We start from the raw sequence: 26695 nt of genomic DNA on the forward strand, positions 1-26695 counted from the left end.
CAATCTGGACGAGCTGCACCTCCTGATACAAATGGAGCAGTTCTTAGATGGTGTTCCTGAAGAAATAGAAAGGTACATCCTAGATGGGAAGACCAAAACGGTAACTGAGGCGGGGGAGATTGGAGCCAAATGGATGGAAGTGGCAGAAAAGAAAAAAGCTACTGTCAAGGGGAGCGACTACCCCAGGGGGCACACCGACAATAAACCCTATCACGGAAGGCAACCCAGGACCCCACCTGCAACCCAAGGAAAGCCGCCGACGCCCTATTCTCTCACCTCACCAATCTCCAGTAACCCACCTCGGCCCAGTGACCAGTCAGCTGGGCGATGCTTCAAGTGTAATGAACTGGGACATATAAAGGCCAACTGCCCCAAGAACCCCAACCGAGTGCAGTTCGTTACACCACCATCACACCAAAGATCCCCAGGCCCAGATGCCTCTCAAATACCTCGGAGCGAAGGGAAATTTAGAGAGAGGGCGGAAAGAAGGTTATCGCGTGGAGAGACACGGGGGCACAAGTGTCAGCTATCCACCAGTCCTTGGTGGACCGCAAATTCATCAACCCAAAGGTCCAAGTAACAATTTATCCCTTCATGTCACAAGCTGTAGACTTGCTTACAGCTAAACTGCCTGTCCAGTACAAAGGCTGGTCAGGAATGTGGACTTTTGCAGTCTATGACCATTATTCCAGCCCCATGCTACTGGGGGAAAACTTGGCCAACCAGGTAAAGCGGGCCAAGAGGGTGGGAATGGTTACACGCAGCAAGCCAGGCAAGCTTCCAGACCCATCCCTGTTCCTGAGCCGTCCACAGGGGCCCCGTCTGTGTTACCAAAGACCCAGACAGAGGTAGTGGACCCGGATTCCCTGTCAATGACTGCAACAGCCACAGTACTTCCAGTCCCAGACCCGAACCTGGAAACACAACCAGCACCAGAACCATTGCCAGCACTGACGCCAGCGCTTGCAAACACGTCTTCAACCCCAACGCCAGAGGGCGCCAGCGAGCCTGAACTGGCAGAAGCAGCAGACAACCATACCCAGGAGGCTCAGCCAGAGCCTGAAATACCACCTGGTGCACTAGCGGAGAGTGGTTCACCAGCCATGAAAACAACCCCAGCACCTACATCGCTTCCCGAGGGACTAAGACCAAGCCTACAGTCTAAGGAGGAACTGGTGTCTCTAGCCTCCAGGAAACAGTTCCAGACTGAGCAGGAAGCAGATGATAGCCTTCAGAAAGCTTGGGCAGTGGCACGGAGCACCCCACCGCCTCTCAGCTCTTCTAACCGATCCCGGTTTGTTATAGAACAAGGGCTTTTATATAAGGAGACTCTTTCTGGTGGACACCGGGAAGACTGGCATCCACAAAGACAGTTGGTGGTTCCAACTAAGTACCGGGGGAAGCTCTTAAGCTTGGCCCATGATCATCCCAGTGGCCATGCTGGGGTGAAGAGAACCAAAGACAGGTTGGGGAAGTCCTTCCACTGGGAGGGGATGGGCAAGGATGTTGCCAAGTATGTCCGGTCTTGTGAGGTGTGCCAGAGAGTGGGAAAGCCCCAAGACCAGGTCAAGGCCTCTCTCCAACCACTCCCCATAATAGAAGTCCCATTTCAGCGAGTAGCTGTGGATATTCTGGGTCCTTTCCCAAAAAAGACCCCCAGAGGAAAGCAGTACATACTGACTTTCGTGGACTGATAGGCAAGGTCCCATGGGAATTAAGACTAAGGGGAAAAACAGCTGAGGAAAGTTGGCAGTTTTTCAAAGGGACGCTATTAAGGGCCCAAAAGCAAGTTATTCCGATGGTTAGGAAAGACAGAAAATGTGGCAAAAGACCACCTTGGCTTACCCTTGAGATCTTGCGTGACCTACAAAATAAAAAGGCGTCATATAAAAAATGGAAACTAGGTCAGATCACAAAGGATGAATATAGGCAAATAACACAGGAATGCAGAGGCAAGATTAGAAAAGCAAAGGCACAAAATGAACTCAAACTAGCTACGGGAATAAAGGGAAATAAGAAGACTTTTTATCAATACATTAGAAGCAAGAGGAAGACTAAGGACAGGGTAGGACCACTGCTCAATGAGGAGGGGGAAACAGTAACGGGAGACTTGGAAATGGCAGAGATGCTTAATGACTTCTTTGTTTCGGTCTTCACTGAGAAGTCTGAAGGAATGTCTAGTATAGTGAATGCTTACAGGAAGAGGGTAGGTTTAGAAGAGAAAATAAGGAAAGAGCAAGTAAAAAATCACTTAGAAAAGTTAGATGCCTGCAAGTCACCAGGGCCTAATAAAATGCATCCTAGAATACTCAAGGAGTTAATAGAAGAGGTATCTGAGCCTCTAGCTATTATCTTTGGGAAATCATGGGAGACGGGGGAGATTCCAGAAGACTGGAAAGTGGCAAATATAGTGCCCATCTATAAAAAGGGAAATAAAAACAACCCAAGAAACTACAGACTAGTTAGTTTAACTTCTGTGCCAGGGAAGATAATGGAGCAGGTAATCAAAGAAATCATCTGCAAACACTTGGAAGGTGGTAAGGTGATAGGGAATAGCCAGCATGGATTTGTAAAGAACAAATCATGTCAAACTAATCTGATAGCGTTCTTTGATAGGATAACGAGCCTTGTGGATAAGGGAGAAGCGGTGGATGTGATATACCTAGACTTTAGTAAGGCATTTGATACAGTCTCGCATGATATTCTTATAGATAAGCTAGGAAAGTACAATTTAGATGGGGCTACTATAAGGTGGGTGCATAACTGGCTGGATAACCGTACTCAGAGAGTAGTTGTTAATGGCTCCCAATCCTGCTGGAAAGGTATAACAAGTGGGGTTCCGCAGGGGTCTGTTTTGGGACCGGTTCTGTTCAATATCTTCATCAACGATTTAGATGTTGGCATAGAAAGTACGCTTATTAAGTTTGCGGACGATACCAAACTGGGAGGGATTGCAACTGCTTTGGAGGACAGGGTCAAAATTCAAAATGATCTGGACAAATTGAAGAAATGGTCTGAGGTAAACAGGATGAAGTTCAATAAAGATAAATGCAAAGTGCTCCACTTAGGAAGGAACAATCAGTTTCACACATACAGAATGGGAAGAGACTGTCTAGGAAGGAGTATGGCAGAAAGAGATCTAGGGGTCATAGTGGACCACAAGCTTAATATGAGTCAACAGTGTGATACTGTTGCAAAAAAAGCAAACATGATTCTGGGATGCATTAACAGGTGTGTTGTAAACAAGACCCGAGAAGTCATTCTTCCGCTTTACTCTGCGCTGGTTAGGCCTCAACTGGAGTATTGTGTCCAGTTCTGGGCACTGCATTTCAAGAAAGATGTGGAGAAATTGGAGAGGGTCCAGAGAAGAGCAACAAGAATGATTAAAGGTCTTGAGAACATGACCTATGAAGGAAGGCTGAAGGAATTGGGTTTGTTTAGTTTGGAAAAGAGAAGACTGAGAGGGGACATGATAGCAGTTTTCAGGTATCTAAAAGGGTGTCATCAGGAGGAGGGAAAAAACTTGTTCACCTTAGCCTCCAATGATAGAACAAGAAACAATGGGCTTAAACTGCAGCAAGGGAGATTTAGATTGGACATTAGGAAAAAGTTCCTAACTGTCAGGGTAGTTAAACACTGGAATAGATTGCCTAGGGAAGTTGTGGAATCTCCATCTCTGGAGATATTTAAGAGTAGGTTAGATAAATGTCTATTAGGGATGGTCTAGACAGTATTTAGTCCTGCCATGAGGGCAGGGGACTGGACTCGATGACCTCTCGAGGTCCCTTCCAGTCCTAGAGTCTATGAGTCTATGACTTTGCTACCCGATGGCCAGAAGCAGTAGCTCTAGGCAACACTAGGGCTAAAACTGTGTGCCAGGCCCTAATAGACATTTTTGCCAGGGTAGGTTGGCCCTCTGACATCCTTACGGATTCAGGGACTAATTTCCTGGCCGGGAAAGAACTGTGGGAGACTCATGGGGTGAATCACTTAGTTGCCACCCCGTACCACCATCAAACCAATGGCCTGGTGGAAAGGTTTAATGGAACTTTGGGGGCCATGATCCGTAAATTCGTGAATGAACACTCCAATGACTGGGACCTAGTGTTGCAGCAGTTGCTCTTTGCTTACAGGGCTGTACCACATCCCAGTTTAGGGTTCTCACCGTTTGAGCTTGTGTATGGCCACGAGGTTAAGGGGCCATTACAGTTGGTGAAGCAGCAATGAGAGAGGTTTATGCCTTCTCTAGGGACTAATATTCTGAACTTTGTAAACAATCTACAAAGCACCCTCCGACACTCTTTAGCCCTTGCTAAAGAGAACCTAAAGGATGCTCAGGAAGAGCAAAAGGCCTGGTATGATAGACATACCAGGGAGCGTTCCTTCAAGGTAGGAGACAAGGTTATGGTCTTAAAGGCGCAACAGGCCCATAAAATGGAAGCATCATGGGAAGGGCCATTCACGGTCCAAGAGCGCCTGGGAGCTGTTAACTATCTCATAGCATTTCCCAATTCCTCCTTAAAGCCCCGAGTATACCACGTTAATTCTCTCAAGCCCTTTTATTCCAGAGACTTGCAGGTTTGTCAGTTTACAGCCCAGGGAGGAGATGATGCTGAGTGGCCTGACGGTGTCTACAATAAAGGGAAAAATGACGGTGGCGTGGGAGAGGTGACCCTCTCCACAACCGGGAAAGGTCTGCAGTGGCAACAGATCAAGAAGTTCATGCACTCTCCTGTGAAAGTTCCCTAAAATCAACTGGTTAAAAATTCTCCTTACAATGTGAAAAATCTTGTAGTTTTACTTAATTAGTGGCATATGTAAGGATGCATGTGTTTATTGATCTGTTTATTTTAAAGTTCTAGGGAGAAATCACTGCCAGTGTACTTCCACACTGTCAGCAATTTGGGGAGCGTGTCATAAACAGATAAGAAAAGTTAATAGCACAGAAGGTCTCTATGACTGTAAAGGGTTAACAAGTTCAGTAAGCCTGGCTGTCACCTGACCAGAGGACCAATCAGAGGACAGGATACTTTCAAATCTTGAGGGAGGGAAGTTTTTGTGCTGTGCTGTTAGTTTTGGTTGTTGTTCACTCTGGGGGCTCAGAGGGATCAGACGTGCAACCAAGTTTCTCTCCAATACAGGCTCTTATAAGTTCAGACTAGTGAGTACTGGGTAGATAAAGTGAGTTAAGCTTATGGTTGTTTTCTTATTTTGCAAATGTGTATTTGGTTGGAAGAAGTTCAACCGTGTATTTGGTTGAAAGGAGTTCAAATTGGTATTTGGCTGAAAAGATTTTAATTTGTACTTGTATACTGAGGCTGGGAGGGTGTTCCCAGTGTCTATAGCTGAAAGACCCTGTACTTATTACATTTTAAATTTACAAAGATAATTTTTACTGTTTTTCTTTCTTTAATTAAAAGCTTTTCTTGTTTAAGAACCTGATTTTTCTTTATTCTAGTGAGACCCCAGGGGACGGCGTCTGGATTCACCAGGGAATTGGTGGGGAGAAAGGAGGGAAGGGGGAGAGAAAGGTTGATTTCTCTCTGTGCCAGGATTACTTTCTCTCAGGAAGAGTCTGGGAGGGGGAAAGAGAAGGAGGGAGAAAGGTGAATTGTCCTCTCTGTTTTGTGATTCAAGGAGTTTGAATCACACAGTGATCTCCCAGGGTAACCCACGGAGGGGAAGCCTGGGAGAGGCAACGGTGAGGGAAAGGGTTTACTTTCCTTGTGTTAAGATCCAGAGGGTCTGGGTCTTGGGGGTCCCCGGGCAAGGTTTTGGGGGGACCAGAGTGTACCAGGCACTGGAATTCCTGGTTGGTGGCAGCGCTACAGGTTCTAAACTGGTAATTGAGCTTAGAGGAATTCATGCTGGTACCTCATCTTTTGGACGCTAAGGTTCAGAGTGGGGAATTAAACCATGACAACAACTCAATGGAAGACAGGGCTTCAGAGTATCATTGTTAATGGTGGATAGCATCAAGAGTCCGAACTGAGTATCGGCAGAGGAATGTTGTTCCAAGGCACAGTGTTTAATAAACATGTGAGCCAAGGCCCAGGTAGCTGCCCTGCAAATGTCTATGATGGGTACATTATTGAGAAACGCTACTGACATGGATAGCGTTCTGGTGGAGTGCGTACGAACCCCAACTGGAGCTGGGATGTTGCTCTGATGATAGCATAGGTGGATTTAGCCAGAAATCCACTCAGATAGTCTTTATTTAGAGATGGCCTCACCCTTTGATTGCTCTGTGACTGATAGAAAGAGATGTGACGATTTTCTAGATGTCTTTGTTCTTTCTAGGTAGAAGGCCAGAGCTATACGGATGTCAAGAGAGTGAAGGGATGCCTCCCTGGCATCAGTGTGCAGTTTTGGAAAAAACACAGGTAAGTAAATGGGTTGCTTTAAATGAAATGAGGAGGCTGCTTTAGGTATAAATTTAGGATGGGCTCTTGGGATCTCTGTGTCTTTATGAAATGTGGTATCCAGCAGGTGTGCCATTAGGGCCCCTAGCTCCCTTACTCTTCATGCTGAAGTGATCGTGATAAGGAAGGAGACTTTCATTGATAGATGTAGCAATGAGGAAGTCGCAAGGGGTTTGAATGGTTTCTCCATGCAGGTGCGTAGCATGAGGTTAAGGTCCCATATCAGAGTAGGGTGTTTTAGGGGAGGGTAGATGCTGGTCAAGCCCTTTAAAAATCGTTTAGTTGTTGGATGAGCGAAGATCATGGTTCCATCTACCTTATCATGTAGTAAGGTGATCGCTGCTAAGTGTACCTTTATGGAGCTATTGGAGAGGCTTGGCTTTTTAAGGCCTAGTATGTAGTCCAGGACTCTGGACAGAGGGGCAAAATGAGGAGACATATGGTGAGCCTCACACCAGGAGCAGAAATATACCCACTTATGAGCATGTTTTGCATGTGCTCAGTTTGCGACTATTCAAGAGAATGTCTTTAACTTCCTCAGTAATCCTGATCCAGGCCCATTAGCCATTGAGTAACCAGGCCTCGAAGCAGAGAACCGCTAGGTTGGGGTGACTGACATGGCCACCATCTTGCGTCAAGAGGTGAGGAAGTAGCAGAAGGGTTTGAGGGTGTTTCACTGCCATCTGTCTCAGGTATGGGAACCACATGTGCCTGGGCCATGTGAGTGCAATAAGTATGACCCGGGCCTTGTCCTGTCTGATTTTGTGTAGCACCCAGCTCAATAAAGGAATTGGAGGAAACATGTACATTAATGGTGCTTCCTATTTTGTAAGTAGGCCATCGCCCAGGGAACGGTAACCATGCCCTGCTCTGGAACAATACTGAAGGCATTTTGTATTGTGAGCCATTGCAAATATATTTATAGTAGGGAACCCCCACCGGCTGAATATGGTCATGAGGGTCGGGTAGTCCATCTCCCACTCATGGGTTTGTGAGAAGCGTCTCTCAGCTAGTCTGCCGTGGTATTCTGAAGTCCTGGCAGGAAAGCTGCAGAAATGTCTATCTTGTTTGATATGCACTATTGCCATAGGTGTAGTGCCTCAATGCAGAAAGGATATGATTGAGCTCCACCCTGTCGGTTTATATAAAACATACAGGCTGTGTTGTCCATGAGGACATTGATGGTATTGTTGTGAATAAGCAGAAGGAAGTCTTCACGTGCTTTTCTGACTGCTCAGAGCTCTAGAATGTTTATATGTAGGTTGGTTTCCACTGGGGACCAGCGTCCCTGGATGATGTTGTCCAGGTGGGCTCCCCATCCCCAGTCACTCTGACTCAAGCCAAAGGCGGTAGAAAAGAAACTGAGGGACTGTTGACTGCGCACTCTAAGTAACTGCCCAGAGTGGTGTGAGACGGGTACCGCACGTGCACAGCCAACCAGGGCACTGCTACTACAAATCTCTGATTACAAGCGGAGGGCCCCAAGACACCTAAAGTGGAGCACCCACAGCGACATTCCTCGAAGAACTTAAATTTCTTGAGAGACGAGTTGCGCAATGCAAGTCCAGGATAGGTCTGAGGCCCCTTTCTGCCTTCAGAATTAGGAAATAGCGGAAGCAGAATCCTCTGCCTTCCATGTTCCGAGGAACCTCTTCCACTGCCCCCAGACACAGGACGTTTTCAACCTCCTGAATGGAGACTTGCTCATGAGAAAGATCCCTGAAGAGGGACAGGGAAGTGGGGTGGGAAGGATAGTCGGCCATAAATTGCAGGGTGCAACCCTAAGAAATGGTACTGAGTACCCAGTGGTCCGATGTGATTTGGGACCAGGCCAACGGGAAAGGGTGAAGGCGTATGAAGAAGGATGGGGATGGGCTGGGCCACCATCCTTGGGTGTACCCTCAAAATGACTGCTTCTGGCCTCCCTGATTTTTGGGAGGGTCGGGCTATGCCGCCAGACGGGAAGATGATGGATACTGTCTCTTAGGCCCCCTGTCCTTCTCCTTCCTCCTGTAAGAGCCTGATCTGGTGATTAGACACTCAGATCTGCAAGCTGGCCATTGAACAAGACTTTTGGCTAAGGAAGTCCAGCCTCTTGCTGCCTTTATTTTTCGTGTCCTGCTAACCGTCCCTGCTTGTCCCTCTCGTTCACTGTGGACACGACCAGTGATGCCGCCAGGGATGAGTGCACACATATTAAAAGCCCTCTTCAGGACATAATATTTCTTTTCTGCCTTCTTGGAAGTCTGCAGAATAGAGAAGGGAGACTGGCACAACGATTGGCCTATCTTGAGGACCCTCGGGTGGACAGGCAATGCAATCTGTGCTGGGGTGGTGACCGAGATGACATTGAAGAAGTTATCAACCCCCTCTGTGATCGCCTCAATTTGGAGACCAAAGTTCTCCGCCACTCATTTAAGGAGGGCATGGTACACCTTAGAATCGTTCGGGGGACTGCCAGGGTGGGGTAGCCTGGTGACTGCCTTGTCCAAGGATGATGACAAACATTCTACCACCTGTAGGAGGGTGTCATCCTCTTCTTTCACGGAGGAGGGTTTCCTCGATGCCAGGGTGCGGTGCAGTATGCTGCTTCGACCTCCGCCTTCTGACTGTGGTGCTGGCAGTGCCAGCTTGCCCGATGCAGCCAGGGAGGACTGGGAGTATTGGACCGGCATCACTGGCTCCTCGACCCATGGAATTCAGTACGACCACTGGGAGTGGTGGAGGCACTGCCCCTGCTGCACCAGTATTGCGACTGGTGCTGCCTCGGTCTCCCTCATTGGTGGGAGTTGTCCCATCTTGGTGACGGGCTGAAGTCGCAGTCTGACCCTGATCATTATCCCTCTGATGACCATGGTGGGGCTGTTGAGGCCTGGGTCTGTTTGCTGACCCTGGCAGGTGAGCGGCAGGATAACAGTGAGTAGCACTGCCTGCCCAAGGAACGGTACTAGGGTGAACAAGACCAGTGCCGAGATCCTGAAGGACCCCTCCAGGACAGCTACTGATGCCTGGGAGACTGTCTGGGAGAGAGTGACTGCCACCTCGGCGACCTGTGGCCAGAGGATTGCCAGTACCGTCGGTATAGGGAATGGTGCCTCAAATCCGGAGTCCCATGCCTACTAGGTGGAGATCTCGTTGGAGAGCTGACCTGGCAATGGCTAAAAGGGGTCCGAGGTTGTGGTGACAGGGGCCTGCATCTGCGGTCTGGCGACCGGGGGAGTTCTGCCAGGCTATGTTGCACCCCGGTGGGCTTGCGCTTTGGTGCTGGGGGCGGAGCTGCTTTGGTCACCCGTCATGGCACATGCAGAGCCGGTCGGCTTTGCTGTCTAGCCACTGGGACCGGTTCAGGCACTGAAGGCCCCACGATACACTGGGAGCCCCTGTCGCTGCCTGGAGTAGGGGGCAGGTCCCAAGCCGGGCTGGGAGGTCCAACCTCAGCGGCACCCTGGGAAGTCCCAAAGTGGGCGCATGGCCTCAGACAGGTCCTTTGTCCGTCCTTCGGTGCCAAGGGTCTCTGCATCCTCTGCTGCTTCCTTGGCACCAGCGAAAGGGATCAGTGCTGGGCTGAGGCCGTGGCTGATGTACTCTGTGTAGATTCTGTGGTGGAGGGCTCAGACATGGGGAAAAGGGCAGCCTCCATCTGGAGGACCCTCAAGCGAATATCTCGCTCCTTCTGGGTGTTGGGGCTGACCACAAGTTATCTTGGGCTGTTGTTACAGCATGGTTTGGGGGGGAGCTAGTAGTGAACAGGCTTTGACTGGCCGGGCTGGCTTGCACCCACTTGGCTGGATAAACAAGTGAAGAGATAAGCAAGGCCCAAGACTGTGAAGTGTGGGAATAGAAAACAGCAGAGTTTCCTGCCAGAGCCTGCTTGTGGGTTAATATGCCCCTCCCCACCCTCCCCCCGCTTAGAAGGAGGTGATAATTAAAAACTGCTATGCAAATTGCTTTAGATGAGCAGTCTCACCTGTGGGCCCTAGCCTTATGGGTGCCCAAGAATTCCCCACGCTGGAGCAGTGCTTGCTAAGAGCCCTCAAGGACACTGCTGGAAGGTCCGGGACTGTCCATAGCAGAAGGGGCTTAAGCATTGATTCTTGCTTGCTTGCTGGAAAGCATATATTTAGTAATGCATTAAGGCTGGGAAGCTTATTATACTTTGGCAATAAAACTGGTTATACTTATGCACATTGTGTGGCTTCAATGAGTGTATCCAAGCCCTCTCCTTTGGATCGACACCAGGTCTGAAGGCAAAGGTTTTTGCAGATGTGACACCTGTCTTTCCTATGGCTTGAGACAACTTGAGACAACTGTCATGTGGATCACTGATTAGCATCAGCCTGCTGCATGCCAAACACAACTTTAAGCCGCTCAGGGAAAAGTCCCAAAAGGGACTAACTAACGTAACGCTATCAACTAACTACTATGAACTACACACAACAATCAGTAGAAAGAAGTCTATGCAAAAGGTTCTGAAGAAACCGCTAGTGCTCTTGCGAAGCAAGGCAAGGTACTTCAACCAATCATCACGGGCGGTAAGAAGGAACTGAGAGGGCATAGGGCTGGCGGTGCCTGATATACTGCCACGTGCGTGCGGCACTCCAGAGGGCGCCACAACCGGACCCACAGATACTGCTAAGGCATAAATCTCCAACAATGAGCATGCACATACCTAAAATGGAATTGACATGAGCACGCACTCAAAGAAGAATAGTGAATTCTATCCTGGGAGGCAGCAACTCTGGAAAAAAAAAGACTTAGGGGTCATGATGGATAATTAGCTGAACATGAACTCCTAGGACAAAGCAATGGCTAAAAGGGCTAATGAGATCCTGGGATGTATAAACAGAGGAATATCAGCTAAGAGTAAAGAAGTTATATTACTTCTGTATCTGGCACTGCAACCAATCCTGAAATTCTGTGTCCAGTTCCGGCGTCCACACTTCATGAAGGATGTTGAAAAATAGGAGAAGGTTCAGAGAAGAGCAACAAGAATGATATAAAGGATTGGAAAACATTCCTTAGAATGAGAGATTCAAAGAACTCATTCTATTTAGCTTATCAAAGAGGATAAAGGGTTGACTTGATCACAGTCCGTAAGTACTTTTGCGAGGAGCTGAAATTTGATAAGGGAGAGCAAAGGTATAACAAGATCTAATGGCTGGAAACTGAAGGTAGACAAATTCAGATGAGAAATGAGGCAAGAACTTAACAAGGATTGTGTGCTCTAGTTCAAGCACAGCTATTGGACTTAAGGAATTAATTCAGGGAAGTCCTCTGGCCTGCATTATTAAAAAACACCATTATTAAAGTAATAGCAGGAGGACTAAAAAAGTGCCACCATGGCTAAGCAACAGAGGAAAAGAAGTGGTTAGCGGCAAAAAAGAATCCTCTAAAAACAGGAAGTTATATCATATTGAGGAATATAGGAAGGAGAATAAACTCTGGCAAGTCAAGTGTAAACATATAATTAGGCAGGCCAAAAAAGCATTTGAAGAGCAACTAGTAAAAAGACACAAAAACCAATAGCAACAATTTTTTTAAGACCATCAGATGCAGGAACATTGAAAACAATCAGTGGGGCTACCAGGTGATCAAGGGGCTGAAGGAGCATTCAAGGAAGACAAGGCCATTGAGGAGAAAATAAATCAATTCTTTGCATCAGTTTTCACTCTATAGGATGTGAGGGAGATCCTCACATCTGCGCCATTCTTTTTAGGTGACAAATATGAGGAACTGTCCCAGACTGAGATATCAATAGAGGATGTTTTAGAACAAATTGATAAATAGGTCCCCAGGACCAGATGGTATTCATCCAAGGGTTCTAAAGGAACTCAAATATGGAATTGCAGAACTACTTACTGAGTTACGTAACCTATTGCTTAAATCAGCTTCTGTACCTCTGGAAAATGGGGTAAACGGTGAGATGACAAAATCTGCACATGATACAAAATTACACAAAATAGTTAAGTCTAAAACTAACTTCAAAGAATTACAAAAGGAGCTCACTAAACTGAGTGACTGGGCAACAAAATGGTAGATGAAAATCAATGTTGATAAGTGCAAAATAATGCACATTTGAAAAAATAATCTGAACCATACATACAAAATGATGGGGTCTAAATTAGCTGTTACCGCTCAAGAAACAGATCTTGGAGTCATCATGGATAGTTCTCTGAAAATATCTGCTCAATGTCCAGCAGCAGTCAAACAAGCTAAACAAATGCAAGGAAAGGGACAGATAATAAGACAGAAAATAGAATGCCAATAGATAAATCCAGGGTACACCCACACCTTGAATAATGCATGCAGTTCTGGCTTCCCTAACCCAAAAAAGATATATTAGAATTGCAACAGGTACAGAGAAAGACTACAAAAATGATTGGGTATGCAACAGTTTCTATGTGAAGTGTTTTAAAAGATTGGGACTGTTCATCTTAGAAAAGAGATGACTAAGGGGTGATATGATAGATGTGTATAAAATCATGAATGGTGTGGAGAAAGTGAATAAGTGTTATTTACATAAACAGATGAACCAGGGGTCACCCAATGAAAATAATAGGCAGCAGGTTTAGAACAAATACACAATAAACCTGTGGAACTTGTTGCCAAGAAATGTAGCAAAGGCCAAAAGTATAAATTGATTCAAAAAAAGAATTAGATAATCTCATGGAGGATAGGTCCATCAATGGCTACTGGCCAAGATGGTCAGGGTTACTATCCTATGCTCTGGGTGTCCCTAAACCTCTGAATGCCAGAAGCTGGACTGGATGACAAGGGATGGATCACTTGATAACTACCCTGTTCTGTTCATTCCCTCTGAAGCATCTAGCACTGGCCTCTGTCGGAAACAGGATAATGGGTTAGATGGACAAGTGGTCTGACCCAGTATAGCCATTCTTATGTTCTTATCTTTCAGGGTGTCAGATGAGATGATTGCAACAGTTCCTTCTGGCCTGAAAATCTAAAAATATAGTGAAGAATCTATGAATTGGCATCAAGGAAATTACTCACATGAATTAAGTGTTCACCAATGTAAGGGTTACGTATTCTAGCCTTTAGTATTTAGTATTCAGATTTAAAGGGTAAATATTGTACATTCACAAATGCTTCTTTTAGAGCTACTTCTACAATCTACTCTACAAACAAAAAATTCTACAGTGTATATCAGAGAGTGAACTTTTCCCTTTATATTTAAGATAGTGAAGACGTGCAATACATCTATTTTTCTAGTAAAAAGAAAAGCCAATAGTTTATAATGCATCTAAAGAATTTAGGAACATCTGATAGGAGACAATTCTGACATTCTAATATTTGCGTTAAATCAGGAGACTGAACAAAAAGAAAGAGACAAGGTACACACACAGAGAGAGAGAGAGAGAGAGAGAGAGAGAGAGAGAGAGAGAGAGAGAGAGAGAGAGAGAGAGAGAGAGAGAGAGAGAGAGAGAGAGAGAGAGAGAGAGAGAGAGAGAGAGAGAGAGAGAGAGAGAGAGAGAGAGAGAGAGAGAGAGAGAGAGAGAGAGAGAATACTTGTACTCTTAGTCCACATTATAGACCTCAGAACATTTCTTTGGTATTCAAATATTTTGGTTAGGCTCTTGCTACCAACAGGTGGCACTTCAATATCCCTTTCATATATTATTAAGTTATTATCCAATTGTTTAAAAAAAACAACAACACTTAAATCTCATTTCTTCTGAAACCGAAGTGCTTGAAAAGATATCTAACTACATGCACATATACAGTAGACATGTAACACTAAAAAAATAAACTAGATAAATAATTTGTGCTTGTAAACCAGGTCAACAGAAATTTTCAATACATTCTTGTAAAAAAAAACTGCAGACTTGTTCCTTTCTAAACATCTACATTTTACATAACGCTGAGGCGCAAATCAAGCCTTCCTACTGAACAACATGCAGCAGGGCCAAAGTTAAAGGGGAAAACTCCATAGTCTTGAGGCTACAGGAATTCTACTGCATAATGTGCTGGTGTAGGGAGTAGATGGGTAGGTTTTGTGGCCTCATGTGGTAGTCAGGGGGCATGGCCTATTCAAACCATGGGTAACCTGAGTTTGGGGAATTTCCCGGGCACCCCACAACATCTGTTGAGAGGCCTAGTACTTCTATACTACTCCCCAGGCGCCACCTTTCTGATTTAATCTGCTGAACAGGCAGGGTGCTGACATGTTGATAACCCTATCTTACTTGGCACAATTAATGAAAGCAGTAACATTTAAATAGCAAATGTCAGCTGTTCTAGTTTCTTTAATATCTCCTCAAGGAAAAAAAGAAATCAGAGCAGAGTTCTTTGTAAATGTAATACATCTTGCTTAATCCAATGGCAAGATTTATTGTTTATTTCACTACCCTGCCTATTTATAAGCATGGATTTACCAGGAAGAAGAAAAAAAGAAAAAAAAGACAGAGAGAGAGCGCGAGACAGAGATAGCTTCACATGCATATCTTACTGCCCAAATATCAAAGCTTTTTACTCTAAATTGTGTCCTACCAGTCTCAGCCTGTTTCTTTAATCCTTAAAAGATGGAATTTAATTTTTAAATTCTAACAGTACTGCCACTTAACAGTTAAATGTATGTTAACATACATCTTAAGTATACGCACACATACACACACACACACACACAAAATACATATTAAAACACTAATATAAATAATATATATTAATTTGGTAATGTTTGTAAAGTACTTTAAGTATTTAAAGTGCTGTCTAAAATGCTAGGTATTATTAACTACTGTGGGCCACATCGTGTCTTTCAGCTTAGTCCTAGCAAAGGGTAGCCCTGGGGGTACAGTACCTCAGACATACTCCTCAGAAGCACGTCACCCTATTCCTGTCTTGCTCTGTGGGGAGAAGTAAATTTCTACACCCCTTAAGAGGATGTAATTTATTTTCCCCATTGCACATAGCTACTGTATCTTGCTACTAAGGAGGGGTATAGACCCTCTCTCCACACCCAAAAATCTGTGCCAGAGAGTGAGGTACTCAGATACAGAAACTTAAACAGACAGGTATGGACCACCTTCTGAATCAGATTACAAGGAAGATTGCCACTGAATCTATATCCTTACCATTTTATGGTCATTGACAATCATGAGCTCCAGATATTTCATCTCTTCAAATATACCACGAGATGCCTGTTGGATTTAAAAATATATTGTGAGAAATGAGAGTGTGATGGTAATTTTTAAAAATAACTCTGCAGCTGGTCTAGGTATCTAGTAGCAGTGGGAGAGCCAAGTTTGTATCTCTCACTGGCTTCAATGGAACTACTCACATAAATGTTACTCGAAGTGAGTAAGTTTGCCAGAATTGAGAAAGCTCTTCAACTAGTGTAAATCGGCATCACTCCATTAACTTCAATGGAATTACATGAATTTACATCAGCTGAGGATCTGGACCATTTCATTTAGAATAAATTCAGATCCAAACCTCTTTGTCCAATGTTTACAGAAAAGGCTATTGCTTCCATAGAACTTAGTGTTTAAAAGACCCAGAAAACAACATATCCCTTGTTCCACTGCCATATTTACTAGATCTAGGAAAAAAGTGATTCTTTTTAAAATAGGTAGGGTTTGAAACCCCACACATTGTGCTGAATGATCCAGGAGAAAGCTGATCTCATATAGACAAATGGGTGCAAATTAATATTAATGAAACCTAAAATAAGCCACGAGCACATGTATGTAGACAAAATGAAATCCAAACTGATATATCTAAACTAGTTATAATGTGTATTGTGTCTACAGATGTGAGAACGGTCTATTTTTTTTTTCTAATAAACCCAATTTTGGATCACACATTTCTTACTTTTGGCTTTGGCCATGCCAATTCATGAGCCATGTGACCATAGGAAAGGGCATCTATATAGAGGTCAGACTTCATCCACAGTTGTACTCTGTCCACATTAATATCAGACCTTAATGATCATTGAAATTTTAATTACACTTTCACTATCAAATTTCATTTCAAACTATATATGGTATTGCAGTCACTATATAAACTATATCTATTTTATTCTGTAGATTCAGGTTCAAATATAACGGCATCACTTGGTGGAAAACAGTACTGTATTGTAAAAATATGAAAGAGAGATATTTTAAACTTTGTTTCAAACATCCAAAGGATTTTGTTTGCTAAGAACCAATGCTCACTTATAATTAAAGAATTTGGAAGTTTATGCAGCACTGCAGAGGTCTAAACGTAGTGTCACACTTACACTCACAGCCCTCTTTCTTCTCCTTTTCCTGAGCCACTGTAACTCAGACAGGAAGGACCACTCAGAACTAGATTCGGTCTCTGAAGAAAATAAAATTAACAGAACTTAAATAATTTAGTATTTATGCAGGAGAACATGCAGTTTAAGTCCTTGTAAAAATGGAAACTCTTTACAGTGAGTTTAATTAATATATCTTTATATCTAAATTAAAGATGGAAAATTTCAAAAGTTAAAAAGTTTAGTGAAATCCTAAGAACATTCGATAAAACATTTTAGAAATCACTGTGATGTGGACACTTATCCAGTGGGAAATGGACTAAGAATAGCTATTTCACAAATATTTAAAGGTGAATTGCAAAGCATTCTTTAAAATTCATAACTTTTAAGGATCCCATATCAATAACAAAGTATGTGAATAGATTTATAATTACAATTAAATATGCACTAAAAAGGGACATAAAGAGGCTAAGACCTGACCATACAGTTTTGCTTTTTCTCTTTCATGTGTTGATGACAATCACTAGCATCCAAAAAAATAGCAGCTGATTAAAGTATTAGTGATGAAACCAACAGCTATTCTCTGTCAGAAGAACCTAAACACAGGTCTTGATAGGTGAAAACATTTCAGTTCAATTTTACCATTTCTGAAATTCAATGTGATGATAATACATTTGGCATACAGAAGTCAACTTGATAATGGTCTTTTTTCTTATTCTTCAAAAAATTCAGCAGTTTAAAATAGGTGCCATTAACCTGAACCTCAAACTATTTACATTACAACTAAAATTATTTTTGTTACTGAAAACATAATGTAACCAATACATACCAACATTCTTCATTTGGTTTGAGGTTTGTGTTCCTAAAGTCCTCTGAATGATGTGTGGCCTGCCTGTGCTTTTCTAAAAAAAAAGAATGGATAAAAACATTTTCAACTCATTAGCAATGCCAAATGAAAAGAAAGATGCACTTATTACAGTAGATTGACATCTTATTTGTTCTTTTCCCTGAAAGGAAATAGCAATATTCACTGACATAAATATAATATCTTTAAATTGGTGCTATGTATACTTTACCAGGATAACTTCTAAGCATTAGATTCTTAGAATATTAATCCAAACATGAAAGCCTCCATGATTCAGTATGACGTACTCTTCAATTGTAAAAGGCCTTATCTGGAGAACTCTCTCACAGAACAGGTTACAAGCTCCTGATTAACAATGTTGTATCTTTTTCCAGGGCCAGAAAAGGTGAGACAAGTCTCTCATTAGGATTGGTGGTCAGGCTTCTTGCCTCTTTATTTCTAATCCTGCCTCATCTACTGACTGGCTGTGTGGTGAATCACTTGGATGCTCTGCCTCAGTTTCCTAATCTAAAACACGGACAATATTTATTTATCACTTACATTACAAAAGGTGTCACAAGGATTAATTCATTGATTATAAATATCTTTGAGATCCTCAGAGAGAAGACATTAATAGAGTCTGAAGTATTATCTCAAGAATTCAAATTCTACTCTCTGCATACATACATGTACCTAGATACAGTCTTACTGCACCTGCTCAAAAATAAAGGTATGCCTATTATAAATCACAAAGACAAGCTACTTAACTGTATTGAAACTCAACAGAAAGAACAGTAGATTTCTGTCTCTTTCAACATAATTAAGGCACAGTGCTGTAAATCTATATATAGGACAAAAAAGAATAAATATATTGAAGTTTTCTCCTTTTAAAATGATATATTTCAAAGTATCACAGTTTGACATGTGCCCCATGGATCTCTGTCTTCTCTCCCTTGTTATTCCATCACCTGATCTTGTCAAATAATGCTTTTGAAAAGTCAGAATGCTATTTTTGTGTAATTCCTGAGAGATTTGTGTAAAACATGGAAGTAAAATATTCAAAAATTCAAACTGCACATGTACAGTAAATACAACTAGTTTAACATACTGCCTTCTGTTCCTAAGGTATCTGAAAGAACTTAACCAATCAAACAACGAGAGCAATGCTTGCCATCAAATAACTGGTGTGGACATCTCTCTCAGGTATTATGCACAAAGCGGGAGATCAGATGCCTAACTTGCACTGACTTACAAGTTGGGTGCCTCACTGCCATTTACGGCTCTGAAAATCTCCCTATAGACATTTTATTTTGGTCAATAGAAGGAAGTAGTTTTATTGAGAACAGTACTCTTGCCCAAAACTATCCTCTATGCTCTTTAAAACTTCCACCTGCACACACACAGGCGGCAGAGGAGATATCATTTTAAAATCTTCCATAAATTACAGTGATTGTACAAAGTCTAAAAATAACCCTAATTATTTCTTTCCACTGCCTCAAGCTCTGTACTGCAGTGTCAGCATGAAGTGTGAAATTCTATTGTCCTAGGAGAATAATCTCCCAATTGTCTGTCTCCTAATTAAGAAGGGGTTACCAGATCCCCACAATGGCGAACATATGGTCAGTTTTCAACCAATAGCCAGTGTCATATATAGGTTACATTTAAGTACAGTATGTAGCTTTGTAACAAAGAGCCTTGCTCCAGCTGCCACACTGAATGGTTCCTAAATTATTTTCCAATGGACTATCTGTGACATTGCACTCCATAGGATTTTATGAAATATGCTAATGAGTGTGACTATAATGTAACTGGAATATGCTTCATGCAAAAGGTCTCTTGTAAGGTATCATTACAAATATTATAATCTACTGAGTGTGGTCATCCTATTTGTATAAATGTATCATTCTTGTATCTGAAACTAGAAATATGAAATATAACTCTGAGGTCCTGTTGTAATTATGCAGAGTGTGGGCCATTAATGGTGGTTTGGAATCTCAATGGCTCCCATCAACTAGGACAATTGGTTGTAAATGGCTCTATTTACTTGCAAGCCTTCCTGTGAGTCAGGCCAGGAAGAATGAAGGCTTGGGGTCTCACAGGACATGTGACCATGACACCTGGTACTGGAATCCATTTTAAACCTGGGGCTTTTCCATTCAGACAGAGAGGTGGGGACCCAGAGAGACAAAAGATTCCCGTCTTGTGCCAAAGCTATATAATAGGGTGGAACAGAGCAAAGGAGGCTGCAGTCATGAGATATCCTGTAGCTACCACCGAGCTGGAACAAGAACTGTACCAGGGGAAAGCACTGGACCCAGACTAGGAAGGAGTCCAGTCTATGAAAGAAACTTATTGAAACATCTCTGAGGGTGCGATTTTATCTGTAATCAGTTTCTTAATGCAGTGGTCTCCAAAGTGAGGTGTGCAGGAGGATCCTTTGGGGTGCATGGCAGGAGGAGCGCCGCCGAAGCAGCGCCACTTTTTTTTTTTTCCTCTCTCCCTTCAGCAGTTCGGCCGGGAGTTCGAGCGGCTTGTTTTTTTCTTCCCCCTCCCTTGGCAGTTTGGCCGGGAGTCCGAGCAGTTTGTTTGTTTTGCTTTGACAGTTCAGCCAGGAGTTGGGGGTGCATGCTCAAAAAATTTTTACTGATGGGGTGCATGATCAAAAAAGTTTGGAGACCACTGTCTTAATGTATTAGGCATGTTTTTGTTTTATTTTGCTTGGTAACTTACTTTGTTCTGTCTGTTATTACTTGGAACCACTTAAATTCTACTTGTTATACTTAATAAAATCACTTTTGCTTATTATTGAACCCAGAGTTAGTGACTAATACCTGGGGGAGCAAACAGCTGTGCACATCTCTCTATCAGTGTTATAGAGGATGGACAATTTAGGAGTTTACCCTGTATAAGCTTTATACAGAATAAAACAGATTTATTTGGGGTTTGGATCCCATTGGGAGCTGGGTGTCTGGGTGTTGGAGACAGGAACACTTCTTAAACTGTTTTCAATTAATTCTGCAGCTTTTTGGGGACGTGGTTCGGACCTGAGTCTGTGTTTGCAGCAGGCTAACATGTCTGGCTCAACAAGACAGAGTACTGAAGTCCTAAGCTCGCAGGGAAAATAGGCTCAGCAGTAGTGTCAGCACATCAGGTGCCCGTCCCAAGGGGGTTTCTGTGACCCAACTCGTCACACTATCATTCTAACTAGGATTAACATTACTTGAAGCATCTCTGGGCTGGAAGTCACAACAGATCATTCAAAAGATATTCAAAGAGTGTATTACCCTATACAGTACTCTCTGAAAGTATTACTTATCATACAAAGACTAACGATCTTGCAGTTCCTTTGTGGGACTCTGTTGTCATGTTCACTGTTACCAAGAGAGGTTTTAAAAGAAACCAGTTAGAATTACATCACTTTGTGTAATTTATCATGCCCTGATAAGGTGCCAGGCAAGATACAAAGCCTGAAAATCCTCATCTTGATGTCTCTTAGATACCCAAAACCCCAGGATGTCTCTTGGAAATCAAATGCAAGTGCAGAAGTATCCCACGGGAGAAACATTCCTGGTCTATTGTGCTGAAATTTGTAAACTAGCCTTTGAAGTATAGTCAGCTCTGTTTACATCAATGCCTTCAGGAGCAACCGTACAAACATACTATACTTGAAGAGAGCCACAAGTTAAGTAGAACAGGTTCACAGTGTGAATAAGATATTTGGGTAAATATATTCTTGATCCAATTTATTCATCTATTTGTATCAATGTCATTACATACAGGCACTACAATCCTCTGTGATAACTACCCAGCTGTGACACTCTGTATAGAGTGCCTGACCTCAGCTCCAAAACATAGGTTTTCAACCGAGTCAATGAAAGGATCAAATTCACTAGCTCAGACAGTAGAGGAAATTGGTAAACACTTTTATAGACCACAAATCATTCACCATGGGAATAAGCCCTTAGACGCCACTAACATGAATGGCCTATTCCCAAATCTAAAGTGAATTTAAGATTAGAAAATTCAAGTTAAAACATGGAATTAAAAATAAATCTTTAATAATTCAGATTTGCAAGTTACTTGTGAGAAACATACTGACATTTAGGCATCCCTGTAACAAACAAAACCAAAAAAATTACAAAGCAGTATAAACTTACTGCACTGTGGGTCAAATCCATTGGTTCTATGAAGTACACATAGGTGCTATCTTCAAACATGCCACTGGAACATTAGAAAGAAAAAGGAAGAGATTTAGGACCAATATAAGTACTAAGGAATAATTTTAATCCAGCAAAGGGTCTCTGGTCAAATAAATCCAATTGTACTATTTAAAACTAGTGTACAAGCCATCATAAAAAATTTCAGTGGTAACTGGCAAAATGTAGTAGTGATGCACATCTGCAAAATCAATTTTGTGCTAGACAGGATCCTTGGTAATGGAATACTTGACAACAATGGAAAGAGTCAAGATCTGATCTTGGTCGTTCCTAAAACACCAATTAATATGCAGAAGACAACAAACACAGCTGAGTTATATACACATAATCAACAAAGAGCTGCTGGCCATATACTATCTTACATTATTTACTTACATCAAAAATAATAATCAAAAGACTGATTTTTCAAAATTATAATTCCTGGTATGACTGTAGTGGAATCACAGTAATGCAGGGTTTCTCAAACTTCATTGCACCGCAACCCTTTTATGACAAGAAAAAATAACTGCATGACCCCAGAAGGGAGGACCAAAGCCCAAGCCCCATGGTCTCAGGCAGGGGGCCCAAGCCCAAGCCCCACCACCTGGGGTAGGAGGACCAAAGCTTGAGGGCTTCGGCCCCACTACCCAGGGATGAAGCCCCTGGGCTTTGGCTTCAGCTCTGGATGTTAGGGCTCTGACTTTGGCTTCGGTCCTGGGCCCAACAAGTCCAACGCCAGCCCTAGCAACCCCATTAAAACAGGGTTACGACCCACTTCGGAGTCCCAACCCACAGTTTGAGAACTGTTCTAGTAATGTGAAGAGCTGAAGTCTGATTTTTGTTCATATTTCTCATCTCTTATTTGTTCAAATCAGCCACCTTGATTAATTTATTTCTAGGTATTTATAATCTGCAAGGGTTTCGCTAGACAGCACCAAAAATTTCTAGTGTCCCTGGTGCTTAAAAAATGAATTAATAGCAGTGGTTAAAGCCAGGTATACAGAAGGTAGGCTCTGTATTGTACAAGCTTCCCCACTTTGTCTTGCCAATGCACTTCATTCCTGACACAGAACATTTCTACTAGTCCAGTCCTGAACCTGTCTTGAGGAAGAAACCAAAGAACTAAAGGGAACAGAAAAAAAAAACCAAAACATACAGAGAAGCCATCAACCAAAAGCTAAAATCCATAGACAGGACAAAGGATATAAGCAGTTTAAAAAACTGCAATGCCAATGAGAAACTCCTTAGCTGAGCATGGTCAGGAAGGTGTTCACAGAGAATACTTTAGAGGAGTCATTGAGGTACTAGCTGCTATTCTTGAAACAAAACTGGTCTGCCTGTACCTCAGAATGCCAAAAATCTTTGAAAGCTTGGAGAATTTCAGTCTGTCTCATGCCAAGAGATGAGACCCAAGGACAGGAATCCAAGAGTAGCATGCAGTTAATATAGTCTCTTTGGAGGAATGAAGATTTGCACTCACTTAAGTCCATTACATGTTGAAAGGGCAGCTTTGGAGTTCTGGACACCTCTAATGTTTCCATGATAGTAACAGTGCTCTCCACCCTAAAAATGTTAAAGAAAAAAATATATACATTAAATTATCATTTAATTCTAACTGAAAAATGGATCTTACACACCAAGTGAAGAAATTTCAAGGAAAGAGTCTGGTATGTTAACCATCACTGAGTCTCCTCATCACTAATAAGGGGTAAAATATACTGTGTCTAGAAAAAAGTACATTACTTATTTATATATGGCTTCCAGCCATAGCAAAGGTTGGTCTTTCCTTACTTAAACTCACAATGCCATTAATTATTTTGTTTCCTTAAAGAGCAATTTCCTTTTCAAAAATTATTCTTTAGATGTGGTATTATGGGGGTCCATATTTATGATTTCTCAGTGATAGCCAGATCAAAACTGTTGAAATTACAAGTACTTTAAAAAATAAATAAATAAATAAATAAACAAACACTAACCCACATAAGCTCTGCCTGGAATCTGAAAGTCAAATTTAAGGTTGTCTTGCTAAAAAGTCTTCAAGAATGAAACTGTATATAATGGGAACTTTAATTAAACAATATGGTTGTTGATGCATGACTACGGAAGAAAATCCAGATCAAAAACTCAGAATTTTATTGTCTCTACTATGCAAACTGAGGTAAACACGAGTAAAAACTTGATTTTGCCACATTAAAAGATGTGATTGTAAAACAAACAAGGAGCAGATCATTTGACTAAGATGATGATATTTGTACATATCAGTAGACAATACTGAGACAAAACCGAGACCTTAAATAAAATATATTAGTAAAGATCCACAAGTATGTTGGGCACGTCATAGACAGATATGAATGCAAAGTCCATGTCTCAGAGAACTTACAGAGTAAATAGTTAACCTTCACACACGAGGGGAAGCAAGACAAGAAAGGACTACATGAGCTTCATCCACGACAAAATTGTTCCTTCAGCTCTGCCATAATCATGGTGAAACAGCACTATTTCTTCAATTTCATTGATGAACATGTGCACAGTCTCAACCACCTATTTTGCCACCATCTACTTCCTCTCACATACACAGAACATTTTTCCCCATCAGAAAATTTCTGAAAAATTTTTTTTAGCACTTCCTGACCAGCTCCAGTTAGGATACAGTTTTAACTACACTAATGCATACTACTAGTTCCATAGGAGCACTGCCTCATTCCATGCACAGAATGGTGCTCTGGAAATGAGGCACTTTTACTGTCACTGTTCGAAGACTGGACCCAGGCCTCATCCATGGCAATACCGTATAAAATGTGTGGACAGATTGTGCTTTCCCCGTTGGGTGCCCAGTGATGGGGAGGATGTAAGAAGTTTCTTCGCAAATTTGCAGGGTCTGAATAAAGGCAAGATAAAATTGAGTAATCTTAGCTGGAAATTAAGACCTTTTATTATTTGATAATATCAAAAAGTATGGGGACAAAAAGAAACCCCACTGAGAAGCAGAATGACATAATAAGCAAGAGGGAAATACGGGAGCCAGCAACAGAGATAGAAATAAATGACAGAAATATTGTCAAAATATTCTTTGGTGTTAAAAAACGCAGTCTCAGGAACAATATATAAATGATATTCTTCCTTGTCCCAAATTCTTTCTATTTAATTTCTGTATGCTGTGAAAGTAGAGCAGCACTGTGGTATTAATAAATACTTAATTTTGACCATAAGTAGTCAAGTCTTTGAAAAGAAAAATTAAAACCTTTAGAGTAGTCTATGGATTCTATACTTTAGGCAACTGCAAAAATACCAACAAATTACTAGAACAAAATCTATACCTCTTATCTATAGTCTGATAGGTTTAAAATCTAATTCTATCCTTATTATTGAATAGCAAAATTACTAATCCCTAAATTACAGTGACCCACATGAGTCATTTTTTGATGGGACTGCTAAAGGCTTAAGAGATCGTTCACTGTGAATAAGGGTGGCAGAATTTCATTTCATGTGAATAGTTCAATTCAGTAAACAAGTACAGTGCACTTGATTTTTATTATTAGAAGACAGGCAGCAAGAGCAAACCTAGAAACCATTCAGGCCTTATACACTTACATTGAAAACATGAGTCTCAATTTAAATTTTTAAAGAGAGTGAACATGTACGAGAAAGTGCTGAAGAATTTAGAAGCTTTCAATGCCAGATCCTCAGCTAGTGCATGTCAATGTAGTTCCACTAAAGGCAATGGATTCATGCTGATTTACAACAGTTAAGGAACTGACCTTTAATATATGTCAACAACAATCCTAGCTAAAATCAAGGTGGAAAAAAAAGTGCTTGCAATAGTTTGATTGAGAAAAGTGTAAATACAGTGCAGTCACACTGCTTCTTCCAATTGTTCTAACTTACCATGTACCCTAAGGAATCACCAGGCATGTAATACTTTTTAGTGAACTGTAAATATCAGCAGCAATTTCATTTTGTATCTTGTTTATTTTGTTAAATGTTCTGTTCAGAATCTGGAACAAGTATTGTACAACCTTTACTGTGCACAATTAAGTTCATGTATTCTAACAAATTTAAGTAAATAACCATTGTTACATGACAGTTACCCATATATGCATTATGCACTGGCCTGTATTCTGGGGTTTATGGAACTCGGCGTATTTAAACAGTTCTTCCTAAGAGCTAAATTGTGATTATTTTACTCACACAAGTAGTTCCAAGAAATTTAATAGGATTACTCATGGGAGTGAGGAGATCACAATTTGATCCTGGTTACTTTCACCCCTATAATAAAGATATATGCTGTAGTTCTAGAAAGAGATGTTTTCATCAAGATATCACTTCTCTATATTCAACAAGAAATAAACAGTTTGCCATTCGTCAAATATATCTAAATAAGACTGAGCAGACTAAAAAATCCCTAAGAAATATATTTTCTTTACTTTTGTTAATTATGCCTCTTGTGGACCATGTGACCTCAAGAGACCTATTGGTGTTTCTAAGTCAATCAACTCAGAAAATATCCTTCAGAAAGTTTGGATCTAATTACTGCAGCATGCAAAGATGGCCCATTTGCTGAGTCTAAAGTTCTAATACAATCCTCCAGTTAGACTCATGATTCAGCAACCGCAGTGCTCATTGCTGGTGCTGCAGCTGACAGTTGCTTGAGTCTGTGTAAAAGCCAGAAGGGATTGTTTTCTTGCTTCCTTTGGCATTTTTGCCTGCTCTCTTGAGTAATGTCTTAACAAAACTAAGCAATTCCCTTGATATGCTGCACGAAATTATTTTTTCCAAGGAACAGAGTATAAACTGATACGTTAGAATAAAAACTACTATATTTGAACTCTAATTAAGATCCTCAGTGAGGAGGTCAGATTAAGCAAATGGACATACAGCAACTGGACAAATAGCAACCACATAAAGGGTGAAATTCACCCTGGTTGTGAGGGCGTAAAAGTAAGATTTACATGTTCTGCTGTCCTTCTGGCCCTTTGAACAGAGGCAAGTTTCCTGAAAA

General features: G+C 41.9%; 1 protein-coding gene across 3 annotated transcripts in view; it reads right to left on the bottom strand.

Annotated features, from left to right (window-relative positions):
• Window positions 1–26695, bottom strand: part of ADAM23 (ADAM metallopeptidase domain 23) — a 204339-nt gene that overhangs the window by 103375 nt on the left and 74269 nt on the right. For all 3 annotated transcript variants that reach the window (XM_050969586.1, XM_050969584.1, XM_050969583.1), the window contains exons 5-9: window positions 23177–23259; window positions 21658–21721; window positions 17486–17558; window positions 16660–16739; window positions 15512–15577 (exon numbers count right to left, since the gene is read on the bottom strand). In XM_050969586.1, coding sequence (XP_050825543.1) covers window positions 15512–15577; window positions 16660–16739; window positions 17486–17558; window positions 21658–21721; window positions 23177–23259 — 366 coding nt within the window. The remainder of the gene's footprint in view (window positions 1–15511; window positions 15578–16659; window positions 16740–17485; window positions 17559–21657; window positions 21722–23176; window positions 23260–26695) is intronic.

Source organism: Gopherus flavomarginatus, chromosome 10, assembly GCF_025201925.1.
Source record: "Gopherus flavomarginatus isolate rGopFla2 chromosome 10, rGopFla2.mat.asm, whole genome shotgun sequence".
In the NCBI taxonomy this organism is placed as follows: Eukaryota; Metazoa; Chordata; order Testudines; family Testudinidae; genus Gopherus; species Gopherus flavomarginatus.